General features: G+C 43.9%; 1 protein-coding gene across 1 annotated transcript in view; it reads right to left on the reverse strand.

The window, feature by feature from the left end:
• Positions 1–24611, reverse strand: part of TBC1D10A (TBC1 domain family member 10A) — a 383502-nt gene that overhangs the window by 36544 nt on the left and 322347 nt on the right. The window contains exons 6-7 of the mRNA XM_078667240.1: positions 24204–24269; positions 23413–23602 (exon numbers count right to left, since the gene is read on the reverse strand). Coding sequence (XP_078523366.1) covers positions 23413–23602; positions 24204–24269 — 256 coding nt within the window. The remainder of the gene's footprint in view (positions 1–23412; positions 23603–24203; positions 24270–24611) is intronic.

Raw genomic sequence — 24611 nt, forward strand, 5'->3', positions numbered from 1 at the left:
TGTCCATGTAAGCTGTATCTAAATAAGATAATACTGGAACAGATAAGTGTAGCCAGGGAGGCGGGTGGGCGTGTGCAACTCTGCAGCTTTACATGCCAAGAACAGATGCATACTGGTAAGTAGCATTTTCCGTTCGAGGCATATGAGCTGCAAATTACACACTGTGCATAGATTGTATAGCAATACACACTCTTAGCGGCGACCACCCCTATCCGGTGCAGTAGTTTGAAATAGTGTTTTGAGAACAGCCTGGCCCACATTAGCTTGTTGTTTAGTTTACACATCTACACAATAGTGTTTTGTGAATGTGTGCGGTGTAGACCATGTAGCTGCTTTGCAGATGTCATCTAAGGGAATGTTCCCTAAAAATGCAATTGAAGCCCCCATCTTCCTTGTAGAGTGGGCTGTAGGAGGAACGATAATGTACGTTTAGCTTTGTGATAGCAAATTTGTATGCATTTAACAATACACCTAGCTAACCCAGATTTTGATATAGGGTTGCCCTTGTGTGGTGGTGAGAAGGACACAAGAAGTTCTTTGGTCTTATGAAAGGGTTGTGTTCTTTCAGCGTAGTATAACAATGCTCTTTTGACATTTAGGGTATGAAGAGCTCTTTCTGATACGGTTTGTGGCTGCGAGAAGAACACAGGGAGTTCCACAGAATGATTGAGGTGGAAGGGAGAGGTGACTTTGGGAAAGAATTTTGGATTGGTACGGAGAACAACCTTATTGTGATGCATTTGCAAGAAAGGTTCTTGAATGGTTAGTGCTTGTAGTTCTCTAACTCTCCATAGTGAAGTAATAGCTACTAGGAACGCAACCTTCCATGTTAAAAATTGTAGTTCACATTTATGTAAAGGTTCAAAGGGAGGTCCCATTAGCCGTGTGAGAACAATTTTTAAATTCCATCTGGTGAAGGTGGTACCCTGGTTGGAATTATTTGCTTGAGGCCTTCCATGAAAGCTTTAATAGCAGGCACTCTGAACAGAGATAGATGCTGTCTGTTCTGTAGATATGCTGCTATGGCAGCAAGATGCAGTCTTGTAGACGTGTAGGCTAAGTTACATTTTTGAAGGTGTAATAAGTATGCTATGATGTGTTGAATAGACACGTCTAGATGATTAATATTGTTGCTGTGACAATATATTACAAAGCGTTTCAACTTGGCTGAATACCATGCTCTAGTGGTTGGACGTCTAGCCTCTTTTATGACGTTCATACTGTTGCAGGGTTTCTGTACTCACACAGAACTGTGCACAGAGGAGTGGAACCTCGGCAAATTAGGATGTCCCAAAACTTACCTTAGCAACCAACTCACCCCTTACCGAGCTAGCTACAGTGTCTCATTGGACATATCAAACACCCAATGTTTAGACAAACCAGAACATGAACTTACAGTACCTCAGGGTACGTGGGACTCATGAACACTCTTTCGTTATATTACCATTACAAACCAGATCATGGAGTAAAGAAGACACATGTGCATTTGAAATGTTTATTTACTAATGCCGTCTTCTCAGGCGCAGTATCTTTGATAATACAAGTATACTTATTATCAGTAGCAAAATTATCAGCATAGTTACTAAGACATAAAAAGCGAATGGTGACAGCATGTTAACATGCTGTAATGAATAAGAGTTAACAACACTTATATCTCACCCTCCCTAACACATATATTATATTATTATCTAAGAAGGTCTCTTTGGGTTGTTTTAGGGCGGGCCCATACCTTAGTGTCCTAGCATGAAGGAATCACATCAGCATACACCAGCTCTCTCTGCATGTGCACCGCATCAAGTGTGTTAACAATTCTCGTGCAAAGCAATATCAATCCCGCCTCAAGCCCAAGTTGGCAAAGGCTGCACTTGTGTTATGACTATGAAGGCGTGGAGATCAGACCTCATAACAATTCCATATCGTGTTGCTCCTGAAACTTCAGCACTCTCCGTGCAGACATGGTTTATTAAACAAGACTGATATCAGAGCAATAACATATTATTCTCACATACACCACGGCAAACCACTAGGTTGAAAGCTAAGTCAACAATTAAGGGTCGTGTGCAGAAGTTGCAAGAAAGGAAAAATGGCGTTTAAATCTCAAATGTACCTATGCTAACTTAACACGATATAAGGATATATAGGAGCTATACAACACCCCCCCATGATCCGAGAACGGACTAAATAAGGTAACAGAAGTGCCATCACATGAGAGCAGAATCCATTTATAAACGAGCATGAATAAAGATTCAATTATAAAAATTAATGCTAAAAAAATAGCCCACAAATATAATGTGGCTCAAGCCAATAGGCAAGGAAAAATAAAATGTCTTGACCAAAAGTCAATAAAGTCAAGGAAATGCTATCAATCAGCATGTCAAATTGAGGCAGTGTCTAAGATAAGATCGTATATGAAAAGTAAGCTGCAACAGCCTCCAGGAGGAAGTCACTGTCCTCATCAGAGAACAGTTCAGCCATCCAATTTAAAAGATGAAAGGAACATACGTGATCTTCCAGCACCGGATCCTCTATAACCATCAGAGGACAGCTCGGTGGGTTCTCAAGAAAACTTAGTTCCAAGAAATTTTGCGCTGCCGACAACACATCCCAGGGACCCATTAGTCCATGTGCCACCGCCAAGGCCATAATCCTTTCGTCAGAACAAACCAACTCGTGAGCAATGATAGGACTCATCAGTTGATCAAAATCGACGTCAGAAGATGCTGGTCCGCAGAGACACAAATCAATGGCCCAAAGGAAATCACAGGTCAGACAGCGAAATACAGGCTGGACACAGGTGAAATAGGAGAACCGAAAAGATAATCCAAACGCCGTGCTTAGAGTCGCTAACGGCAGTGTGCCATAGTAATCAAGCATGCGGTTGCGAAACCGCGTCAGTAGTAGCTGTGCGTGGTCTTGCACAGGAAGGGCATCCATATTTAAAAAGGCAGAAAACCACCAATGCGCCAGCCGCTAATGCAAGCAAAAACGGGAACCCTCCAAATAAGGATGAAAAAATAGAATGGAAGAAGGCAGGGATGACTCCAAAAATCTTCTCAAAGGAAGTCACGAGACCACCGCTAACAACTTTAAAAAAATGTGCTAGGCCCGTTGTGGAGGATGCGTTAAAGATAGAACGGACCATGGCTCCGAAATGCAAAGGCAAATCAGTGTTTAAAAGAGCCTGAACCTCCGTACGGGTGTTAGCAATGTGAAGCACGAAAGTTTCACGGGCCGAGCTCAAGGCCACCTCTTTCTGGGACAATAGAGCTCTTATTCTAGCCATGCCGCTGAATTCTGCTCCCAAGGTCGGTATCTGTGGCCAAATGGAAGACTCCCTATGTTCACGTGTGGGAGGATAAAGAACATTTCTGCAGCAAATAACTCGCTCACTAACCGTTACTATGAAAGCTATACCTTTAATTAAACCACAACAGTTTTCATTATTGAGCATTAAATAACTACCATTCTCTAACAATTTAAACGTGGGGATGATAGCAGGAACTGGCGTGCCCTGTAAAACGCAAGCCATATTCGGTCTGTCCTTGTTACATGAACCGTGTAACTGTATGTGTCTACACATTAAAGAATGATCTGGCGTCTCAGTACACTCATCCCCTGTTAGATAAACTTCTTGTTCATCCTTGAAACATCTGTATGTGTATGGGAGTGACCAGACCTCATGAAGAAAACCGCTACCTAAGGGTTCAAAACGACCTATTGGCACATATTTCATACAATTTGAAAACTTATATAAAGCAAAAGGCAGTGTTATTAAACCGTGGATAAGCCACGTAGCAGCAGTGGCTTCTGCCACAGAAAAAGGTAAAGATTCCAACCTTTCAATATGTAGCATAGAAAAGGAAGCATCACGCATTGAAAGCAAGCGTTGTTTGTCTGTCAAATTAAACGGTGCAAATAAAGAGGAAACATTCATGTATCCCCAGGGAACTTTACCCATTTTCAGAGTCTGAAGTGTCCATGCAAACTGCATGATTGACCGTAATTGATTTTGACCATGGTATAATACAGACACTTCATCATGCACAATATCAACAACAGACGACACAATATTATCTAATGTGTAAATTCTAGAGGAAAGCACGTTAATGCTATTGTCAACAACTGCAAGCACTTTCTCAAGATTCGCCTGATCAATAGCCCTAAGGCGTGAAGCAGCCTCAATCTGTGAGAGTTTCCAAATTTCATTGTAAACCCCATATAACCATCTTTTCGACCTGCCACTAGCTGGGCCTTTAATGAAATCATTCAAATCCACGTCTGCATTCAGTTTGGAAAGGTGATACTTAACCGCAGGTAAAGTTGAATGTTTCAGCCAAGCTTGACACAACTTGCCCACAGAGTAAGAGGTGACAGTATGACTCAAATCAAAACGGGGATCAGATCTAACAGTCTTAAACCCGTCAGTTATATTTAAAAATCTTTTTTGGCAAGAATCAGCACTACGGTGCCAAAGCAGCCAACCCTTGGGATTCATACTGGAAATGTTAAAGGAGGAATTCAGAAGCAGAGCCTGTATTTCTCTAATGGACAATTTAGTAAAATTACTCCAATTCTCATATTCCTCCAACTCCGGGAAAGACGGGGTGTTTAACCTTTTAGATGTAGCCAAACCAAAGCATGTGGTCTGGGAAATGGTTTCATTTAAAAACCACATATGATTTGGGATGAGACATGCACGGTGCAAAGCCTCAGTGCCTTGTACCTGCCAGGCCCTTGAGCCCCAAACTGATTTAAGGTCTATGGTATCCTTCCATAACTCATACCCTCCTGCAACTAATTGATCCAGGAAGGCCTTTGAATATAACAATTTTGTATTTGTAAGTCGAACCTTGGACAGTGGCTGTTTGTTAAATTTAAAATAAAATGACTCGGGATTGGACTGATTAAAGTCAGTGAAATAAGTATACTTTTTAAGAAACGTTTCTGAACTCCCTTGTGTAGGTGCTGGGCAATGTTCCCACTGAGTAAAATTAACCGCATCCCTTCGGGAAGATGTCTTGTGTAAGAAGTGATTGCCATAATGTTGGTAACAGAACAATTCACCATAATTAGCAGATTCTAAATATAAATCCTCAGCATCAAAAGCAGCATAATATTTCAAATCAGAAAACAAACTTTCCACAGCATTAACATCCCAATCATCAGAACGAATGTTTTGTTTCACCACATCCCCCATATTAACTCTCAGTACATTAGGGACATTAACGACTTCCGTTGGGCCATGAATCTGAAAACGAACTGCATCCCACGCGATTCCATCCAGAACAGGCCACGCTGTGATGTTAACCAAAGTCAAGTATCTTTTTAATCTGTGTGTAGAATGTGAAGAGGAAAGTGGGGCCAAAGTTCCATTCAAATGAGTAATGCAAGTTCTCTCCTCGACATAGTGTCCATTCATAATTCGAAAAAAATAAAACACAAAACCAATTGACATAAAAAGGTAAACTGAAAAAAGGACCAGCCAAATGTATATCCAAGGAGGTATCAAAAAATGTTTTTTAAACAGGCTAGCATATACTGCAATTTTAGAGGGTTTTTTCGAGGCAAGGGAAGCAGAGTCAAATGAAAATCTGGATTCCGTGGCTAAACGAGCTTGCAGGTCAGGCATAGACAAATCAGTGGGGTATGTATAGTCTGTCTCATCAAGGTTAGTTCCTGGTAAATTATTCAATAATGGACTGGAAACAGCAGGTAATTCGATGGCCACCTCAGGTTCATTATTAGAAGCAGTGGGCATAATTGAATTTCTCACAATGGAAGGACAGGAAACAGCCGGTGTCATGCTAAGAAGAATCGGCCACTCTGTGTATCTTGACATTGTCAATAGAAATAAACCTGTTTTCCTTACGACCTGGAAGTGGTGGTAAAATGACTGTTCTTGTGCCCTTCACTCCAAGCACTGGGACCGGAGCTCGATAGGAGGGACCAAACTCTTTCTTGTTGTCGATCTTCTCACGAACCAGTTCTCCAACTTGGGGTAGCCAGCCAACTACCGGGATCTGCAACGCATCATCCGATGTGGAGGGCAAATGTTCCTTTGCAAGAGTGTCTCTCGTCTTTTGTAGATTCTGTAAAACATTGCAATGTTCATCTGCGTCAAAGGAAGTGGCGCGAACCACCGAGTCTAGACCGTCAAGGTCAGGGACGAACATCTTGATGCCAAAGAGCATTTCGTATGGGGTCCGCCCACCCAGAGACCTTCTAGGGAGATTATTAAGAGCACGCTGCACGCCATAGAGGTGAGCCAGCCAGTTTCTGCCAGTGCCTATAACTCGGGCTGTCAAAGATTGCTTTAAATCACGGTTCATTCGTTCAACTACACTATTACCCTCAGGTCTGTAGGGTGACGAAAACTTGACTTGGACCCCCATCGAAGTCATGGCATCCTTATACGCCTTAGAGGCGAAAGCCGGACCCTGATCCGAATGGAAGGTACCACAGGCAAAAATCCCTATAAAGATACGCAAATCTCTGATGACAGTCCGGGAATCAGCGCTGCGATGTGGCCATACCCACACAAAGCGTGTGCATGAGTCAACTGCTACTAAGATGTATTTATACGCAGTATCAGATGAAAATGGACCGCAGTGATCTAAATAAACACAGCCTAGTGGTTTATTAGAAATGTACAACTGAGTCTGAGGCGGACGCGTAGCAGTTGAAGGTTTAATCTGCTGGCATATGTCACAAAGAAGGACATAATCACGCGTCTGTTTGTACAGTCCCCGCCACCAGAAACGTTGTTGTAGTTGCGTTACAGTGGCTGAGACGCCCGCATGCGCAGACGCCACACCTTCATGAGCCGCTGTAATCAAGTCTGTTCTGCGATCCGAGTTGGGAATCAGCCGTTCCCCAACATCAGGAATTGTCACAAAAGGAACCTTTTCGGGACTTAAGTGGTATTTATACTTCGAAGGGAATCCCGCAGGATGTTTACTTCCCTTCTCAGAGGCAGCAATCGCTGCCAAGATGTCGCTATCAATCTTGGATTTAGACCTAGTAACTGCTGCAACTAAGTATGTAGATACTGCTGATTTCGCTGCTTCATCAGCAAGCGAGTTGCCAACAGCGTGAACTCCTACGCGCTGATGACCGAGAGTATGAATCACATAAACGAGTGGCAACATAGCCTTAAGCTCTGCCACTCGAACCCAGATCATTTTATGTTTTATTGTGCTACCCTTGGAATCATGAAAGTCATTCTGAATCCAAAAGAACAAGTTTTCATTGTAAGACTGGACACAGTAGTAAGAATCACTTACAATTAGAGTAGTAACACTTGGATCCGCGTACTCCAAAGCTAGTAATAGAGCACGAAGCTCTGCCAATTGTGCGGTGCAATCGCCCAGGGGCAACGTGTGTACCTCCCTGGATATGAACTCATCATTCAACATAGCACCGACCACAATGGCGCATGCGGAAACGTAGGCATGTTTAGAGCCATGCGCAACCTGCGCCGACCCATCAGTGTAAATGATGCAATGGAAGTCCTCCAAAGGTCGCATCGCCAGAGGAGCAGGGTGAACGAATTCATACTGCAAGTACTCCTGCGACCGTAAGGAAGCGTCAAAAATAAACATGACATCCGTGGATGTCAATGACGCAGCCCACTGAATCCACCGAGGGTGCAAAGCCTTTGAATTTGGTACACTTGCTTTCGTGACTGCCTCCAAATGAGGACAGGGTGTTACCACTAGCATGCGTTTCCCCTGTGACAGAGCTCGTTCCTTTAGAATAGCCATCTGTACAGCAGTTAAAACCTTTTCTATGGTGGGAAACCGCATCTCAGCCGAAGTGTACAAGTGTGACTTGTAAGCAATAGGTACCGTGTCACCTTCATTAAAAGTGAGGTACGTGAAACCCACCGTCCCAGGAATTATTCTTATAACCAGGTTGGTGTGGTTATCACGAGTCAGTAAATATTTAGAAGCGAGCAGATCAGCCTGCAAGGATTGCAAAATGGCTGAATGCTCAGGCAGCCAGCATGATTTAGAGAAAGTCGGTTGTATCAAAGCATACAAAGGCTTGATACGCTGGGCATATTCCGGAATGTAAGTTCTGCCGAAATTCAAAAAGCCCAGTAAGGATTGTAATTTTTTCAGTGTTGTCGGTGCGCGCAATTGTGCGCACTTCTCCAAGAAGTGAGGAGCCAAACCTCTACCTTCATTGTTGAGCTCATAGCCCAAAAACAACACTGTGTGTTCAGCAATGTGCGATTTTGCAAAGTTGAATTTGTAACCCATGTCTGCGAAGTTGCAAACAAGAGAATTTACACGACACAGATGCTCCCAAATATCGTCGTCTGTGAGATATATGTCATCCACATACGAAAAAGCATCTGGGTCGAGTGCCTCCAGAATAGAGACAATTCGAGCGGTAAATACACCAGGACTATTCTTGTAGCCCATTGGAAGACGCCGGAATTGCTTTTGGACTCCAGCGCTTGTAAAACTGGTCCATTGGGAGCTAAAGCTGTCCAATCTGTGGGCATAAAAACCATTGGATATGTCAAGCGTTGTCTTGAAACGCTTACGCACGAGACTATCCACTAGTGCAGAGCCGTGGGTATTCTGTACAGCACAGTTACGGCAATGCGAGTTTAAATGCCGGTAATCCAAAACCAAACGATATGATCCGTCAGGTTTATTCACAGTAAAAAGGGGATTATTCATCGGTGACACACACGTTTCAATAACTCCCTGATATTCCAATTGTTCAAGGATTTCCGCGACGGAAGATTTTGCTTCACGCCGAATGGGATATTGAGGTTGAGGCTGCGGCTGAGACCGCAACAGAATTTCGTGGCAAGGCGACAATTTATCCCAACCACATTGGTTACGGTACAGAGCCGGCGCGAGAGCCCGAGCCCACTCTTCTGCAAAATGCTGCGCATGCTCTTTCGAGACAGTGTTCGCGAAACTGGGCAGGATCACCTCCTCCCCTCGCGGCGCCGCGAGCACAAAAGGTGGGGGCCAGTCAGCCTCCGAAAGTAAAATATCATATGTAGAAGACAGATTCTCCCAAAATACACCTTTAACGGTACGCTGTATGTCACCTTCAATTAACAGGACAATTTCATATAGTCTTTCAGGGGGAGCAAGTCTCGTATCCGCTGTTTCTATCACAACGTAGACATCAGTCGCTGTCACCCTCAGTAGTGGACGCAGCGCCTCTCTGACTATGGTTATCTCCGCCGCGCTGTCCAGCAAGGTCAGAGCCCACGTCAGATTCCGAAGCCGCGTTCTCACTATCTGTGGCATATCGATGCGCTGTTAAGGCTGCGACTTTCTTTTTCGCAAACTGCGGACGCCTAGGCGTAGAATCCTCCTGCTTCACTGCGCCGTCCGTCTGGCGGGACTGGCCACGTCCTTGTTGGCCACCACGTCCACGTCCACCCCCTCCTCCTCCACCGGTCTTCGGGGCCGATGTGTCCTGAAAGGAACGAGGAGAGCGTTGATCAGAACCCTGAAAACGATCAGGCGATTTAATCATCGCGCGGTCGCGCAAATCAAACTTTTTCGGGTGGCGCAGGAGCTTGTATTGCAGGAAAAGTCCCCTGAGTCTGCGTTGTCTGCTTCCCCTGTGTCTGTTTTTTAGGCCAATTTTGTTTCTTGGACTTGGGCTGGGCATCTGTCACTGCAGATTGTCCCTGTGGTTGTTTTTTCTCCTTCACTGGAAAATATTTCAGACCTCTACTTGTGCGGCCAATCGTTTTATAAGCGGCCACCACAATCTTTGCTAACTGGCGGGGTTTGTCGGCATCGGGCAGAGCAGCCAAAGCATTCGACACCTGAAAGTTAACTGCATCTCCTTTAACATTGGAGAGAATGAGATCACTTACAATCTCAAAAGAACCACACAGGCGCATACCCAATTCAACCGCTGCCTCTGGACCGTGATCATTCTGAACACGTCTAACGATTTCAGGCAGGGCAGTCATAGACGGGGTGCCGAAGCACCTTGTATAAACTGCTGCAAATGTTTTTCCCCAGCTGTCACAGTCAGCAAGTTCAGGAGTAATATCCTTCGGTAGAGTAATCGTCAACATTCTATGTTTATCAGCAGGAGTAGAATTCGGAAAAACCGCCTCCAGTTGATCAAACTTCTCTGCTAGCCAGAATGGGAAGTCATCGTTGTCAACCGGACGCGCACCAAAAACCGAATTTACCATCACTGGATTGAGACGCATTCCGCCTCGTTCCATGGGAGCGGCCGCACCCCCCTGGGGACCACCAGGAAGATGTCGACCGATGTATTGCACTAAAGCACGAATCACGGAAATGGAAACTACATGCAGCCTGCGAATTTCTGCCAGGGTGCAAGCCCCGTGATTCGGGTGCGGGGTAAAGCCACCCAACGCAGGCCAATTAGTACCTGGAATTGAGAGTGGGCCTAACCTCGCAGGGGACATAGAGTGGGGGAGGGCGCCATCAAACCAAACTCGATGCTGCCAATGATCAATAGGTATTTCCAATGCCCTGTACGGCGTATATTCAGCCGGGACATCCGAGGCGGTGTAGGAGTGGAACAAACCAGAATTAGCGTCCACAGCCGGAAACGTAACCCAAGAGTAAAACAACTCGTAAGGAAACGCCGGATCTGCACATACCACGAAAATCACAGCCATCCCATCTACTGGGACCTGGTACGTCTGAAGATGGTTGCGTACCGCTACGCGACTATGCTGCGCAATAGCCACCGCTGCCGCCATTACAGAATTGGAAATAAGTAAACACAAAGAATACTTTGTAGCACAACTGGGTAGTAATTCAAAGAAACCGTTTAAGTAAGAATCAAGCTTGAATAAAGACCTATTTGAAAAAATAGGTAGGTTTCACCAACACCCCGTTTTCCGGAAACGGACGTGAAGGGGTTAAGGCATGAACGATAAACTACTCGAGTGTCATGATATAAGACCACCGAAACCGTTGGGCGCCATGTTGCAGGGTTTCTGTACTCACACAGAACTGTGCACAGAGGAGTGGAACCTCGGCAAATTAGGATGTCCCAAAACTTACCTTAGCAACCAACTCACCCCTTACCGAGCTAGCTACAGTGTCTCATTGGACATATCAAACACCCAATGTTTAGACAAACCAGAACATGAACTTACAGTACCTCAGGGTACGTGGGACTCATGAACACTCTTTCGTTATATTACCATTACAAACCAGATCATGGAGTAAAGAAGACACATGTGCATTTGAAATGTTTATTTACTAATGCCGTCTTCTCAGGCGCAGTATCTTTGATAATACAAGTATACTTATTATCAGTAGCAAAATTATCAGCATAGTTACTAAGACATAAAAAGCGAATGGTGACAGCATGTTAACATGCTGTAATGAATAAGAGTTAACAACACTTATATCTCACCCTCCCTAACACATATATTATATTATTATCTAAGAAGGTCTCTTTGGGTTGTTTTAGGGCGGGCCCATACCTTAGTGTCCTAGCATGAAGGAATCACATCAGCATACACCAGCTCTCTCTGCATGTGCACCGCATCAAGTGTGTTAACAATTCTCGTGCAAAGCAATATCAATCCCGCCTCAAGCCCAAGTTGGCAAAGGCTGCACTTGTGTTATGACTATGAAGGCGTGGAGATCAGACCTCATAACAATCCCATATCGTGTTGCTCCTGAAACTTCAGCACTCTCCGTGCAGACATGGTTTATTAAACAAGACTGATATCAGAGCAATAACATATTATTCTCACATACACCACGGCAAACCACTAGGTTGAAAGCTAAGTCAACAATTAAGGGTCGTGTGCAGAAGTTGCAAGAAAGGAAAAATGGCGTTTAAATCTCAAATGTACCTATGCTAACTTAACACGATATAAGGATATATAGGAGCTATACAACAATACAGTCAGGAGGAAGGTTAAGACATCCGAATTCTAGGATTTCAGGAGCCAGATCGCAAGGTTGAGCTGAGCTAGTTCCGGGTGTCTGATCTCTCCATGGTTCTGGGTTAAAAGGCGTGGAGATAGGTATAGCTTTTGGTGCGGCACTACAGACCGTTGTAGCAGTGTGGTGTACCACGGCTGTTTGGCCCAAGTTGGAGCAACTAGGATGAGGGTTAGAGAATAGTGCTGTAGTTTGCGTACTACTAGTGGCATGAGTGGTAGAGGCGGAAAAGCTTACGCAAATTTGCCTGACCAGTTCATCCATATTGCATTGCCTTTGGACAGTGGGTATGGATATCTGGCGGCGAAGCTTGGGCATTTGGCGTTTTCGTGAGTGGCAAAGAGGTCTATCTGAGGTTGTCCCCACATCTGAAAGAATGGTTGAAAAACTTGCGGATTAAGTTCCCACTCGTGGATCTGTTGTGTCTGACGACTTAACAGATCTGCTATGGTATTTTGTACTCCTGGAACATGCTGGTCTGTTTTGAGGTATAGCCCACCGCCATATGTTCTGTGCTAGCCGAGAGAGTTGCAGGGAGTGTGTTCCGCACTGTTTCTGTATGTAATACATGGCTGTCATGTTGTCCGTGCGGACTAACAAAGCTTTGTTTGATACTTGCTTTTGGAAAGCTTTCAATGCTAGGAATATGGCTAGTAACTCCAGATGATTGATATATAGTAACTTTTGTTGTGGTGTCCACCTGGCTTGCATGGCGTGTTGCAGTTGGGGGGCTCCCCAGCAGGAGAGCGATGCGCCCGCTGTCAGGACTATCTGAGGAACTGGCTCTAGGAACGGTTGCCCTTTGGAAAGGTTTTTGGTGTTCCACCACTGCAGAGAGCGATGAGTCCGACCGTCCACCAACACTAGGTCTGTTAATTGACCTTGAGCCTGGTTCCATTGGCGTGCTAAGCACTCTTGGAGAGGACGCATTTTAAGTCTTGCATGAGGCACTATGAAAATACAAGAGGCCATCATCCCTATGAGCTGCATGCACACTGGAAGGGAGTGTTGTGGCTGAAACTTTGTGAGAAGAGCTTGCATGCTGGCTATCCTTACCGGAATGGGATAAGCTAACGCTATCGAGGTATTTATTGTGGCACCGAGGTAGTGTTGTACTTTGGATGGTTGCTGATGGGACTTGGTGTGGTTTATTGTGAACCCCAAGTTGTGAAGTAGTTGGATAGTGGCATGAGTGTGTTCTACACACTGGTTGTAGGAGCTGGCTTATGAGCCAGTCGTCTAGGTATGGGAAGACGTGGATGTTCTGTCTTCGTAAATGTGCTGCCACTACTGCTAGGCACTTGGTGAATACTCTTGGTGCTGTTGTGACTCCGAATGGGAGATCTTTGAATTGATAGTGCTGCCCGTCTATTACAAATCTGAGATACTTCCTGTTAGCTTTGTGAATGGGAATGTGAAAGTATGCGTCCTTGAGATCTAGAGTAGCAAGAAAGTCGTTTTGTAACAGAAGAGGAAGGACTTGTTGGAGTGTGACCATGTGAAAATGGTCTGACTGTATGTAAATGTTTAGAGGTCTGAGGTCTAGAATAGGCCTTAGAGAACCGTCCTTCTTTGGGATAAGAAAGTATAGGGAGTAGACTCCCTTGTTTTGTTGGTGCAGAAGAACAGGTTCTATCAGTAGAGATATTTCTTCTTGCTTTAGCAGTGATAGATGCTCTTGTGACATTGGCCGGTATGTTTGGGGGGTACATGTTAGTTCTAGACAGTAACCTGATTGAATAATTTGTTGCACCCACTTGTCTGATGTGATGTTGTTCCAGGCAGGAAGGAATTGTTGTAGTCTTCCCCCAACAGAAGTGGAATGTTGGAATGGTTTGCCTCTGCCTTTGTTGTTGATCCCCCTGTAACTCCCTCTTTGGTAGCCCTTAGTAAATGTGGATTGGCTAGGGGTCTTATAGAAAGTGGAGGGGCTATCGGAGGAGTAGCCTCTTGTGTTGCCTCTATATGATGAGCGGCGAAAAGGACGTCTGGGAGCTTGCAATTGCAAGGCTCCCATAGATTTAGCTGTGTCTGTGTCTGTGTCTGTGTCTTTTTTTCCTTTTCTCTAAAGTTACATCGACATTAGGGCCAAATAGGTGTTTCTCATCAAATGGCTGATTGAGGATGGAATTTTGTACTTCAGGTTTGAAACCTGGAATACGTAGCCAGGCATGCCTACGCAAAAGGACACTGGTGTTAATTGCCCTTGAGGCAGTATTTGCGGCCTCTAGGGCACAACGAATGGAAGTATTGGTGATATTTTTACCTTCCTGTATGAGTTAATTGGCCCTATTTTTATATTTATCTGGTAGATTCTGCATTATGTATTCCAGTTCATCATAATGTGCCCTGTCATATCTTGCCAATAGCGCTTGAGTTTTGGCAATGCACCATATGTTAGCTGCCTGTGACGCTGTTCGTTTGCCGGAGGCGTCAAGGAGTTTAGATTCCTTATCTGGTGGTGAGGCCTCACCTGATGTTTTTTGAATTGACACGTTTACGTTAGTTGTAAACTACCAGGGAATCTAGCAGTGCTGGGCCTTTAATAAACTGGATCTGTAGGGCAGCTTTGTATTTTTGCTCAATGCAGGGGTTGAGGACACGAGCTCTGACAGGATCTTTAAATACCCCTGTTGCATGCTTAATGACCCCCTTAAGCATTGGCAAAATGGAAGTGGACCATTGTGTAGTATCAAAAGTGTCCAATAAGAAATCTTCCTCTACGGTGTCTGTGTGCAAGTCGACCCCATGGTATTGGGCAGCCCTATGGACTAGTAGATTAAAACCTATAGTGTCCTCTGGGGGGGGAGGCCTGGAGGGATATACATTATCTTAAGGCACATCAGGGGTGGTATAATCATCCCATGGATTAGGTGACTGAGGGGGACTATCGGTCCCTACTGGGTCATGTGCACCCCCACCTGTGTCATCTACATCATCATCTGGATTAGGGGATGGTGTCAGAGAATGATGTGGTGGAGGAGGAGGAAGAGTATGTAGAGGTGGTGGAGGAGGGACCCTTAATGGAGAGGTTGCAATGTCTCTCTTCTTTGGAGGAGGAGGTGGTGCAGGCACCTCTAGTGGTCTCTTTCTTGGAGCTAAGAGTCAGTTGGCCAGTCTTAGGACCCTTTACAAGAGTCTTGAGTAGGATCTGGTGTAAAAAGCTCTTCTGTGGAGGGTAGATCCTTCGGTGTTGAAGTTCTCGGTTCCGGAGGTTTTTTCGGCACCAAATCGGTAGCTGTTATAGGGTCTTTTGGCTTAGAACTGTGACCTTCTGAAATGTCCTTAACTGGAACATGTTTTTTCGGTTCCGGGTTTTTTTTCGGCTCCGAAGCATGGGAGTCGGGACCTTTAGGCAGTTTTTTACTCGGCTCCGAGTGTGCTTTTGACATCGATGAGCCGGTGCCAGCCTTCGGCGCCGAGTGCTTGGGTGTAAAGCAGCGGTCGGCGTGGATAAGGAAGATGGCTTCTTTTTCGGTGTCGGTATGGGATCAACACCGGGACTAGGCTGACTCGAGCCCGAGCCGCCTGAAGGCTTAGTCGGCTTCTTTGCCGGGCCCGAAGGCAGGGCGTGGGAAGCAGTCTCTCTGTGTGCACCCAGGCCCGAAGGTGAGGGTGTGAGCGAAGCCTTTTTGGAGGGTGTCGAGGAAGGGTCGGAGCCAACCTGTGTACTTACGACCCGTTGAACTGGCGTGATGTCCTCGAGTTGAGGTACCGACGGAAAGGTAATCCATTTGGCGGGGATAATTTTTGTTTTTGTTTTAATAATTTTTATTTTCGAGTGTAACCTCTGTCTTAGACTGTTGCTAGTCATAAACGAGAGGTATGATGCACTTTGAAGGAAAATATCTTCCTTTCTATCATTTGAAACTCTAGATAGAAGTTTTTAAGAAGAAATTTGGTTGATTCTTTAATATCCTCCTCTTTTTAAATACATTAAGAGGAGTTACACGTGAGGCTTCTGCATCTGCCTAACCTAGATGTGCTTATTGGCCTCCTGTTTTACAAAGTTATTAGGATTCAAAGTAAAGATGGTGTAGAAATCTTTTACAATTTCGGCACCTTTCTGTTCTTTCCCGCAGCGTGGGGCCTCCCTCCAAAGCAGCCTGTCAGGTAGAGGTGAGGCAGGGCTATCCTACAGTTGAGGGTAAGTCCCCCTTTTTTGACTGTGACTAACAAGAAGCATAAAAATACTTGTGACATAGTGACAATGCATAATGCTCAAGTTTTCATGTAATTTATTGTTTTTGCCCTTTTTCCTCTCCTCTCTCGAACCTACTCCCCATTTCCTGTTCCTTGTGTTTTATCCATAGATACCTTGGGTATAACCTGACAAAAGAAAGAAAAGTAGGAATACCGGTGTTGTATAAACTTTATTATTTATCACATAGTTGCAGCAGCAATAACATGATTGTATCTGGTCCTGAAGAAAGCCGCTGATACATAAGTTTGATCAACAGGCTGAAACATGTTGACCACAAAGTAACAGTGGTTCTATATCCATACCACTGTGCTGTTTCATTTTAACCCTGTCAGGTAGAACACATTAATAAAGCAATTGTCAGTGATTCTATCGAGGCAGTTTTAACTCACATTCTATTCCTTCATACAGTGCTGCAAACCTCACTACACTCATCATCTCTCATATGGGATTACTATCCTGCTCCTTACCCAAAAAACATCTCTGAGCTCCTTCTTTAAAATTTCGAAGTAGTAGCTCCCAGTGTTGACTAGGTTTTCCACACTGGTATGGAGGACCCATATGATGAAGCATGTCACCTCCGGGTGAGTGAGGGTTCTTATCCTTAAGGGATATCTCCCCTTTGAAGATCACTTTACGTTAGTTTCTAGAGAGAGAGTTAGGGCTACACTGCATATATTGCTTACATATACATGAATGAGACTATAGGTGTGTCCTTTGGTATTTAGAATCTTAATGAGGGAACACACACCCATTGGTCTATAAACTTTCCCTTCTGACCCCCAATCTACGGTAGTGTAATAACATATTAGAACGGCCTTTGGTCGTGGGTCTATCTATAGCTTAGTTATCTTATTAACGTAGCTAGTTTTCCTTTTTTCTTTGTAACCCTACAGGGTGGTTATTTGCGCATTAGGGCCGTGTAGGTGCCGAGGCCCAAGTTATAAGCATGGCAGAAAGACTGGGACTCACCTTCGATGAAGAAATGACTCGTGAGATTCTGAGTGCCCCTAGTATTCTTGATATTACCCCCAGCACTACGTCAAAACCTAATGATGAATGGGCTAAACGTATAACACTCAAGAAGTCACACTCTAGAACACAGGTACATGGGCTAGTAATGACCGAATATTTTCGGGCTAACTGTGCTCCATCAGGACTAATAGTAACGAATGCCGGCGCCTTTTTCTAGATGATAAGTCTTTTTTACGAGATTGGTCTCTGATTGCATGGAAATGCACCAGAGACTGGTTAATACTAATAATTACAACAGCAAAAAAGGCAGCGGATCTACTCCTAATAGAAATACAAACACTAGAAGCGAGTATAAAATCAGTAATCGTGTTCAGTGTACAAAAAACAATCTGATAAAAAACAAGCTGATGAAACCTTCAAAAAACAAGTTGCTGATACAAATAAAACTAATACAGAAATTAAGGATTCAATTCTAGCTACCAAAATCACGAAATTCAAAAAGGATCTAGATAAATTTGCCATGGAGAAAGTGTATCCGTACGCAAGTGAAGAATATGTCCCGCCACAAGTCAATAGAAAAGGTGGCAGATACGGATCAAATTACTCAACATCGAGTGAAGATGACTCCAGTATTGATGACAATGTGAATTATGGAAGCCAAACTGTCAGACCAACGAACCGACGAGGAACAGGCAGAGGCCCAAGAAGGGGCAATTTCTATGGGCAAGGACCTAACCCATGTGGGCCGCCTGCACCATTTGGATTTCCGCCCGGACATCCACAACAACCACAGTTTTTTCCGTACCCTCCCTACAACCAGATGATGCCACAACAGCCTTTTTTAGGGTTTGGCCCCAAAGGGGAAGAAGAAGGGCACAAAAAACAAGGGTGAGTTGGAATTCACCAGTAGCAACGACTGCACAACCTCCGGGAACAGCGACAACGAGCGGCACAAACAAATGATAGTTAACCTCAGTTCCTATGTCCCTACTGAATCGGAGCTCCAAGCCCTGGAAAAAGGGCTTGGATATGTACCCACTTTTAAAGGAGATGCTTTTCAGACGCGTCAAGAACTGGCATCTTTCTTCAGAAAGATTCGTCTTAATGCATTCTTCAAAGACAAAGACACTGGAGAGACACGTACTCTTAATACTGGATTACGTCCTAAATCCACTTTTAACCCACCTACACATCTGGACCCAGCACGCATCATAGCCTTTGAGGAAGCTGTGCTCTATGATTTTGAAAGAATATCAACTAGTAACCCTAGCCAGTTCCAGAATCTTACTAGAACTGAGAAGACTTCTCTACAAAACTTGGCCAACAATTCAGAAATAGTAATAAAACCCGCTGATAAAGGGGGCGCGGTGGTACTTCTGAATAAAGAGACCTATAGAGACGAATGTCTCCGACAATTAAGTGATCCTAAGTCGTACCAAAGGTTGCAACTAGATCCCACCACACGCCTGAAAAATGAGATCATCAAGAAAGTGGAAGAGGCCAAAGAAAAGAAGTGGATTACGGAGAATGAAGCACTATACTTGGTAGCTACAACACCAATAGTACCCTATTTTTATGTATTACCTAAAATACATAAAGCCACTAGACCACCACCAGGCAGACCGATTGTTTCGGGGATCGGTTCTTTACTAGAACCGTTATCAAGCTTCGTAGATGTCTTCCAACGCCCCTTAGTATCACAGATGCCTACTTTCATTCAGGATACTAAACATCTACTTACGGATATTCAAGATCTACCGTTTGACATAGAAAAGGATTGGCTAGTGTCCTTTGACGTGGAATCTCTCTATACGTGTATTCCACAAGAAGAGACATTGACCACTATCAAGGGAATGTTGGAAACACTGACTTGGGATAGTATCACACCCATTGAATTTGTCATGTTTTGTGCAAGGATGGTGCTAAAAGAGAACTTTTTCAAATATCAGGTACTTGTATGGGAAGTGTCTGTGCTCCCAGCTTGGCCAATTTATATGTCCATAAAGTTGAACAAGAGACGATATTGACATCATGCAATCCGTTCTTTAATCATCTACGTACCTGGAAAAGGTACATAGATTACATTTTTGTCATCTGGAGAGGCGACGAAGAGACTTTGAACATGTTCCATGAATGGCTAAATAATCAAGATGACTTTCTGAGGTTTACCCTAGAACTTTCCAGAACTAGTCTCCCGTTTCTGGATTTGCGGATTAAACCGAGAAATGGAGAACTGATAACAGAACTATATAGAAAGCCCACCGCGTGCAATTCCCTTCTGTCATTTCAGAGTTACCATCGACGAGCCCTTCGCGAAAACTTACCGTTTGGGCAGTTTCTACGTATAAGACGTAACTGCACAGAATTGGAACAATACGAGGAACATGCTAAAGCATTATCACGAGATCTAAGGGAGAAGAAATACCCTAGCCAAATAATTCGCAACTCTAGAAAAAGAGCAGCTAACAATAATAGAGAAGCGTTATTGGAAAAGACAAAAACAAAAGAAGTAAATCAAAGATTAACTTTTGTGAACACCTTTTCGAGTTTCTCAAATTCTGTTAAAAAAAGCATCAACAAACATTGGCAAGTTTTAAATCTAGCGGACAATGTACTTCCTCGACCTCTGTTCGCTTATAAACAGAGTGCCAATTTGAGAGACAAATTAGTTCACACTCGACCACAAGGGATAAAGGACACCAGGTCCCAGACTACATTATGGAATCTGCCTCCTGTGGTAGGACATTTCCCCTGCGGGACCTGTACAGTCTGCCCTCAAACAGAAAAAACTCTAGAAATTGATATAGGAACCTCTCGCTCATGGAAGATTGAGAAACACACTAATTGTAATAGTGAGCGATTGATCTATTTGATATGGTGCCCCTGTCAGCTTCGCTACGTGGGAATGACCACTAGAAAAATTAAAACCCGCATTCAAGAACATAAAAGCACGATTAGATGCGGAAAACGTTCCACAAAGATGACCAATCACTTTTTGGATAAAGGCCACCTTGATATCGATGTACATTGGGTGGTATTAGAAAAACCTTGGATCCCACCACACTTGACTGATCCTTCAAGGTTCTTATTCCGCAAAGAACAACAATGGGTCTATAGACTGAGAACAGATATAATAGGCCTTAATGATGAAATACCTTGGGCTTCTATCTGAAACATTACTAACCAACATCATCCATAGAATTAGCAAGATAGGCTGAGCTAGGATAAAGAATGAGTGAAATACCTATGTGATGGGTTGCAGAATGAGAAGAATGTCTTTACCCTCACACTCATCGTGTCCTTAGAAGAGACAGCTCATATATCTTAAAAATAGGTCTAATGACTAGCCACACCGCTAATGAACGTGATACTGAGAGACATGAAAGAAAGACAAAAGCATTACATAAATTGCGTGTTTTTTACCTTAATTACCCACATGGCCCTTGGGTCTTCACTGTTTTCCCAGTACCAGATATATAAAAAGAATGGGATTGATCAGGCCCATGTCAATATATCAACCGCGTTAACACGTGTCGTAATTGAATGCAACGAGAGAGTTACTAGGATCATAGATACCGCGTTTCGAATCGTTATGGGGCCTGTTATAATAGCGTATAAAAATATTCACTCATGTAATTACATGTCTAAATTGAATATAACGAAAGAGTAATCACGCTCTTTTCTAGTTTTTCTAGTATAGAACACAGAGTAGTTGACACAGTACAGACGCGCATGCGCGCTAAGTAGTGTCACCCACATACACATATGCCTATCGGAAAGTACGAACCTCCGTGAAAGAACGAGGCGAAAAACATAATGCATAATACATATGAAGGCAGTATGACTTATGTTTGGGTGTTGACAGTTTAGACAAATGTTGACAGTTTAGACAAATCGTCAAAAGAAACTTTCCTCAAAAAACTAATGCGGTTAGTAAGCGCATGCGCTTAGTGTAGTGTTATCTGTATAGACGCATGCGCAATAGTATAACAGGCAATGGCTAAGACCGCTAGAACGCAAGGACCCGTTTCTTGCACAGTGGTAGACTATCATGCCGCAAGTGTATAAATGCGAGCTCGCCTTTCCGTTCGGTACCTCCCGGGGCGAGCTCTTGTTCGAGTTGAGGTACCGACGGAAAGGTAAGCCATTTGGCGGGGATAATTTTTGTTTTTGTTTTAATAATTTTTGTTTTCGAGTGTAACCTCTGTCTTAGACTGTTGCTAGTCATAAACGAGAGGTATGATGCACTTTGAAGGAGAATATCTTCCTTTCTATCATTTGAAACTCTAGATAGAAGTTTTTAATAAGAAATCTGGTTGATTCTTTAATATCCTCCTCTTTTTAAATAAATTAAGAGGAGTTACACTTGAGGCTTCTGCATCTGCCTAACCTAGTTGTGCTTATTGGCCTCCTGTTTTACAAAGTTATTAGGATTCAAAGTAAAGATAGTGTAGAAATCTTTTACAATTTCGGCACCTTTCTGTTCTTTCCCGCAGCGCGGGGCCTCCCTCCAGAGCAGCCTGTCTGGTAGAGGTGAGGCAGGGCTATCCTACAGTTGAGGGTAAGTCCCCCTTTTTTGACTGTGACTAACAAGAAGCATAAAAATACTTGTGACATAGTGACAATGCACAATGCTCAAGTTTTCATGTAATTTATTGTTTTTGCCCTTTTTCCTCTCCTCTCTCGAACCTACTCCCCATTTCCTGTTCCTTGTGTTTTATCCATAGATACCTTGGGTATAACCTGACAAAAGAAAGAAAAGCAGGAATACCGGTGTTGTATAAACTTTATTATTTATCACATGGTTGCAGCAGCAATAACACGATTATATCTGGTCCTGAAGAAAGCCGCTGATACATAAGTTTGATCAACAGGCTGAAACATGTTGACCACAAAGTGACAGTGGTTCTATATCCATACCACTGTGCTGTTTCATTTTAACCCTGTCAGGTAGAACACATTAATAAAGCAATTGTCAGTGATTCTATCTAGGCAGTTTTAACTCACATTCTATTCCTTCATACAGCGCTGCAAACCTCACTACACTCATCATCTCTCATATGGGATTACTATCCTGCTCCTTACCCAAAAAACATCTCTGAGCTCCTTCTTTAAAATTTCGAAGTAGTAGCTCCCAGTGTTGACTAGGTTTTCCACACTGGTAAGGAGGACCCATATGATGAAGCATGTCACCTCCGGGTGAGTGAGGGTTCTTATCCTTAAGGGATGTCTCCCCCTTGAAGATCACTTTACGTTAGTTTCTAGAGAGAGAGTTAGGGCTACACTGCATATATTGCTTACATATACATGAATGAGACTATAGGTGTGTCCTTCGGTATTTAGTGATGTCCTCGACGTCTGAGTCTATGGCATCAGAGGAGCTGGCGCTTTCTTTGGCCCACTGCTGTTCTGGTACGTCGACGCCCTCTTCAAAGATGTCGTCCGGGATCGAAACGGACGAGTGAGCCATGGTTCTTCGAGCTAGTCGGTCCCGAATCGTCTCCTTGGAGTGGAAGGAGGCACAAAGGGAACAGTCTTTGGCCTCGTGCTCCGGGGAGAGGCAAAGGTTGCACACCTTATGTAGATCGGTGTAGGGAAACTTCGACCTACATTGAGGACATTTCTTGAATGGCGTCCATCCCATGAGCCAGAGAGTAATGCCCAGGTAGGCCTGAAGGCCTTCGTCGACGACCGGAATCGAAGACTTCGAAGTCGTGAAGAGTCGCGTCGATGGAGACCGCGATCGAAACAATACCGTCGAACTGGGTGAGGAATGCGCACCGAAGGACAATCGGTTCCGAACCGGAGCGCAGGAAACATATCAGAGCCCGATGGCAGAAAAAAACGGAGGATGGAGCCGATGCCCATGCGTAATGTGGTCCAAAGGAGGAGTCCTATCTTGTGACTTACAAAGAACTTTTCAGGACAAAAAAAAAACTGCAAACATCTGGGCCCAACACTAGGTGGCGAACTATGCACAGTGTGTAATCTGCAGCTCATATGCCTTGAAAATTCAAATTATGATACGATTAGCCAGATGGCTTAAGGACGTTAACTGACTGTTAAATTTGAGACAAGAAAGCATGGTAAATAGAACTTGTGGCATTATAGCAGGATTCATATGAATTCATCCTACAATGACCAATATTTGATAAGCATGCCAGGGCTGCACAAAGTGTAGCTGCAATCCTCTCGTGAATCATCATCCTCCTCATCAATGCAACAGGCAGCAGAGAATGCAGTAAACTACAATCCCCATGCCACCCCCTTCTTCCAACAGTGGGAGTCACAGACCCATACCTTCACAGAAGAACATGTCCCAGACACGTAGCACAGAGCTCCAAGGCAGAGTGCGGGAGAATGCACACATGAACCACTCTGTCATGTACAGGATGGGATCCACCTTCTGTTTGTTCAAGTGCTTGTATGCCACAGGAGAGACACGCCGCAACAAGGAAAAAAGGATCTTACCATCCAGCTGTATCGCCTCCTGCAGAAGGGAGGAACAGAAGAACAGACACCGAAGGTCAGCAGGATGCTCAAAGTTAAATTTCATTATAGCGACTCAATCTAAACACCAGACTAAATTGGACAAGAACACATTCTCGACTTCTACATGTGGATGGAGTAAAAAACTCTGGTCTGTGTTGTGAGAGGGAACTAGAAACATTACATCATACACGTGTGAGAGTAAAATAAAATATGCTTCAAATACTGTTTTGCTTAATATTGTGTTCAGTAAAATAATCTACTGTGTGAGTATGAAAAGACATTAAAAAGGGCACTTAAGAAAAGGTATCCAACAGTAGTTGCGGTTAGTTGAAGAAGGCCCACTTTGAGCCTCTAGGAGGTGATCAAGTGCGAAGAAAGCATTGCTAAAAATCAGGATATGAACTACTAGATAGGCAGATGATGCACATCTGATTGCAAAGGACAATGCACTAGTAAAGTCCAGAAGGGAGACTGTATTTGTTAAACGGTTATCTGTCCCAGGTTGGAGAGAATTATCATTACAGTGGACATCTGCGGTTGCCTTTAGGCAGACATATCAAAGATTGTTATGGTAGGATTCAATGTTTTCCACCACTTACCAGTTTCTCACTGTAGTACCCTGGGAGGTATTTCTCGCATATCTGCACCAGGCACCAGAATGCTTGCTATATCATTGAAACAAGGCAGAAATGTATTATTTACACATAAAATATGCAAAAAGAAAGCAAATAAAGAAACAGATGGCATGTCACATTGAAGTGTGAGAGTAAAGACTGCAAAAACTGTAGAGAAGCTGTTGTGAGTAGGAACATTTAGGGTGAAGTTGGGGGGAAAGGCTGACTAAATTGGAGGAGGGCGAAGCGGGAATAAGAGAAAATGATTAAACAGAAGGAAAGAATTCCAGCAAGAGAAATAGGGCATATGGCAAATAAAAGGGAACTGCAAGATGTCTTGACATTAATAGATACGATGGGAAGAAGAAAAACATCAGACAGAAGGTAGGACAG

The sequence above is a fragment of the Lissotriton helveticus genome, chromosome 11 (genome assembly GCF_964261635.1).
Source record: "Lissotriton helveticus chromosome 11, aLisHel1.1, whole genome shotgun sequence".
Classification (NCBI taxonomy): domain Eukaryota; kingdom Metazoa; phylum Chordata; class Amphibia; order Caudata; family Salamandridae; genus Lissotriton; species Lissotriton helveticus.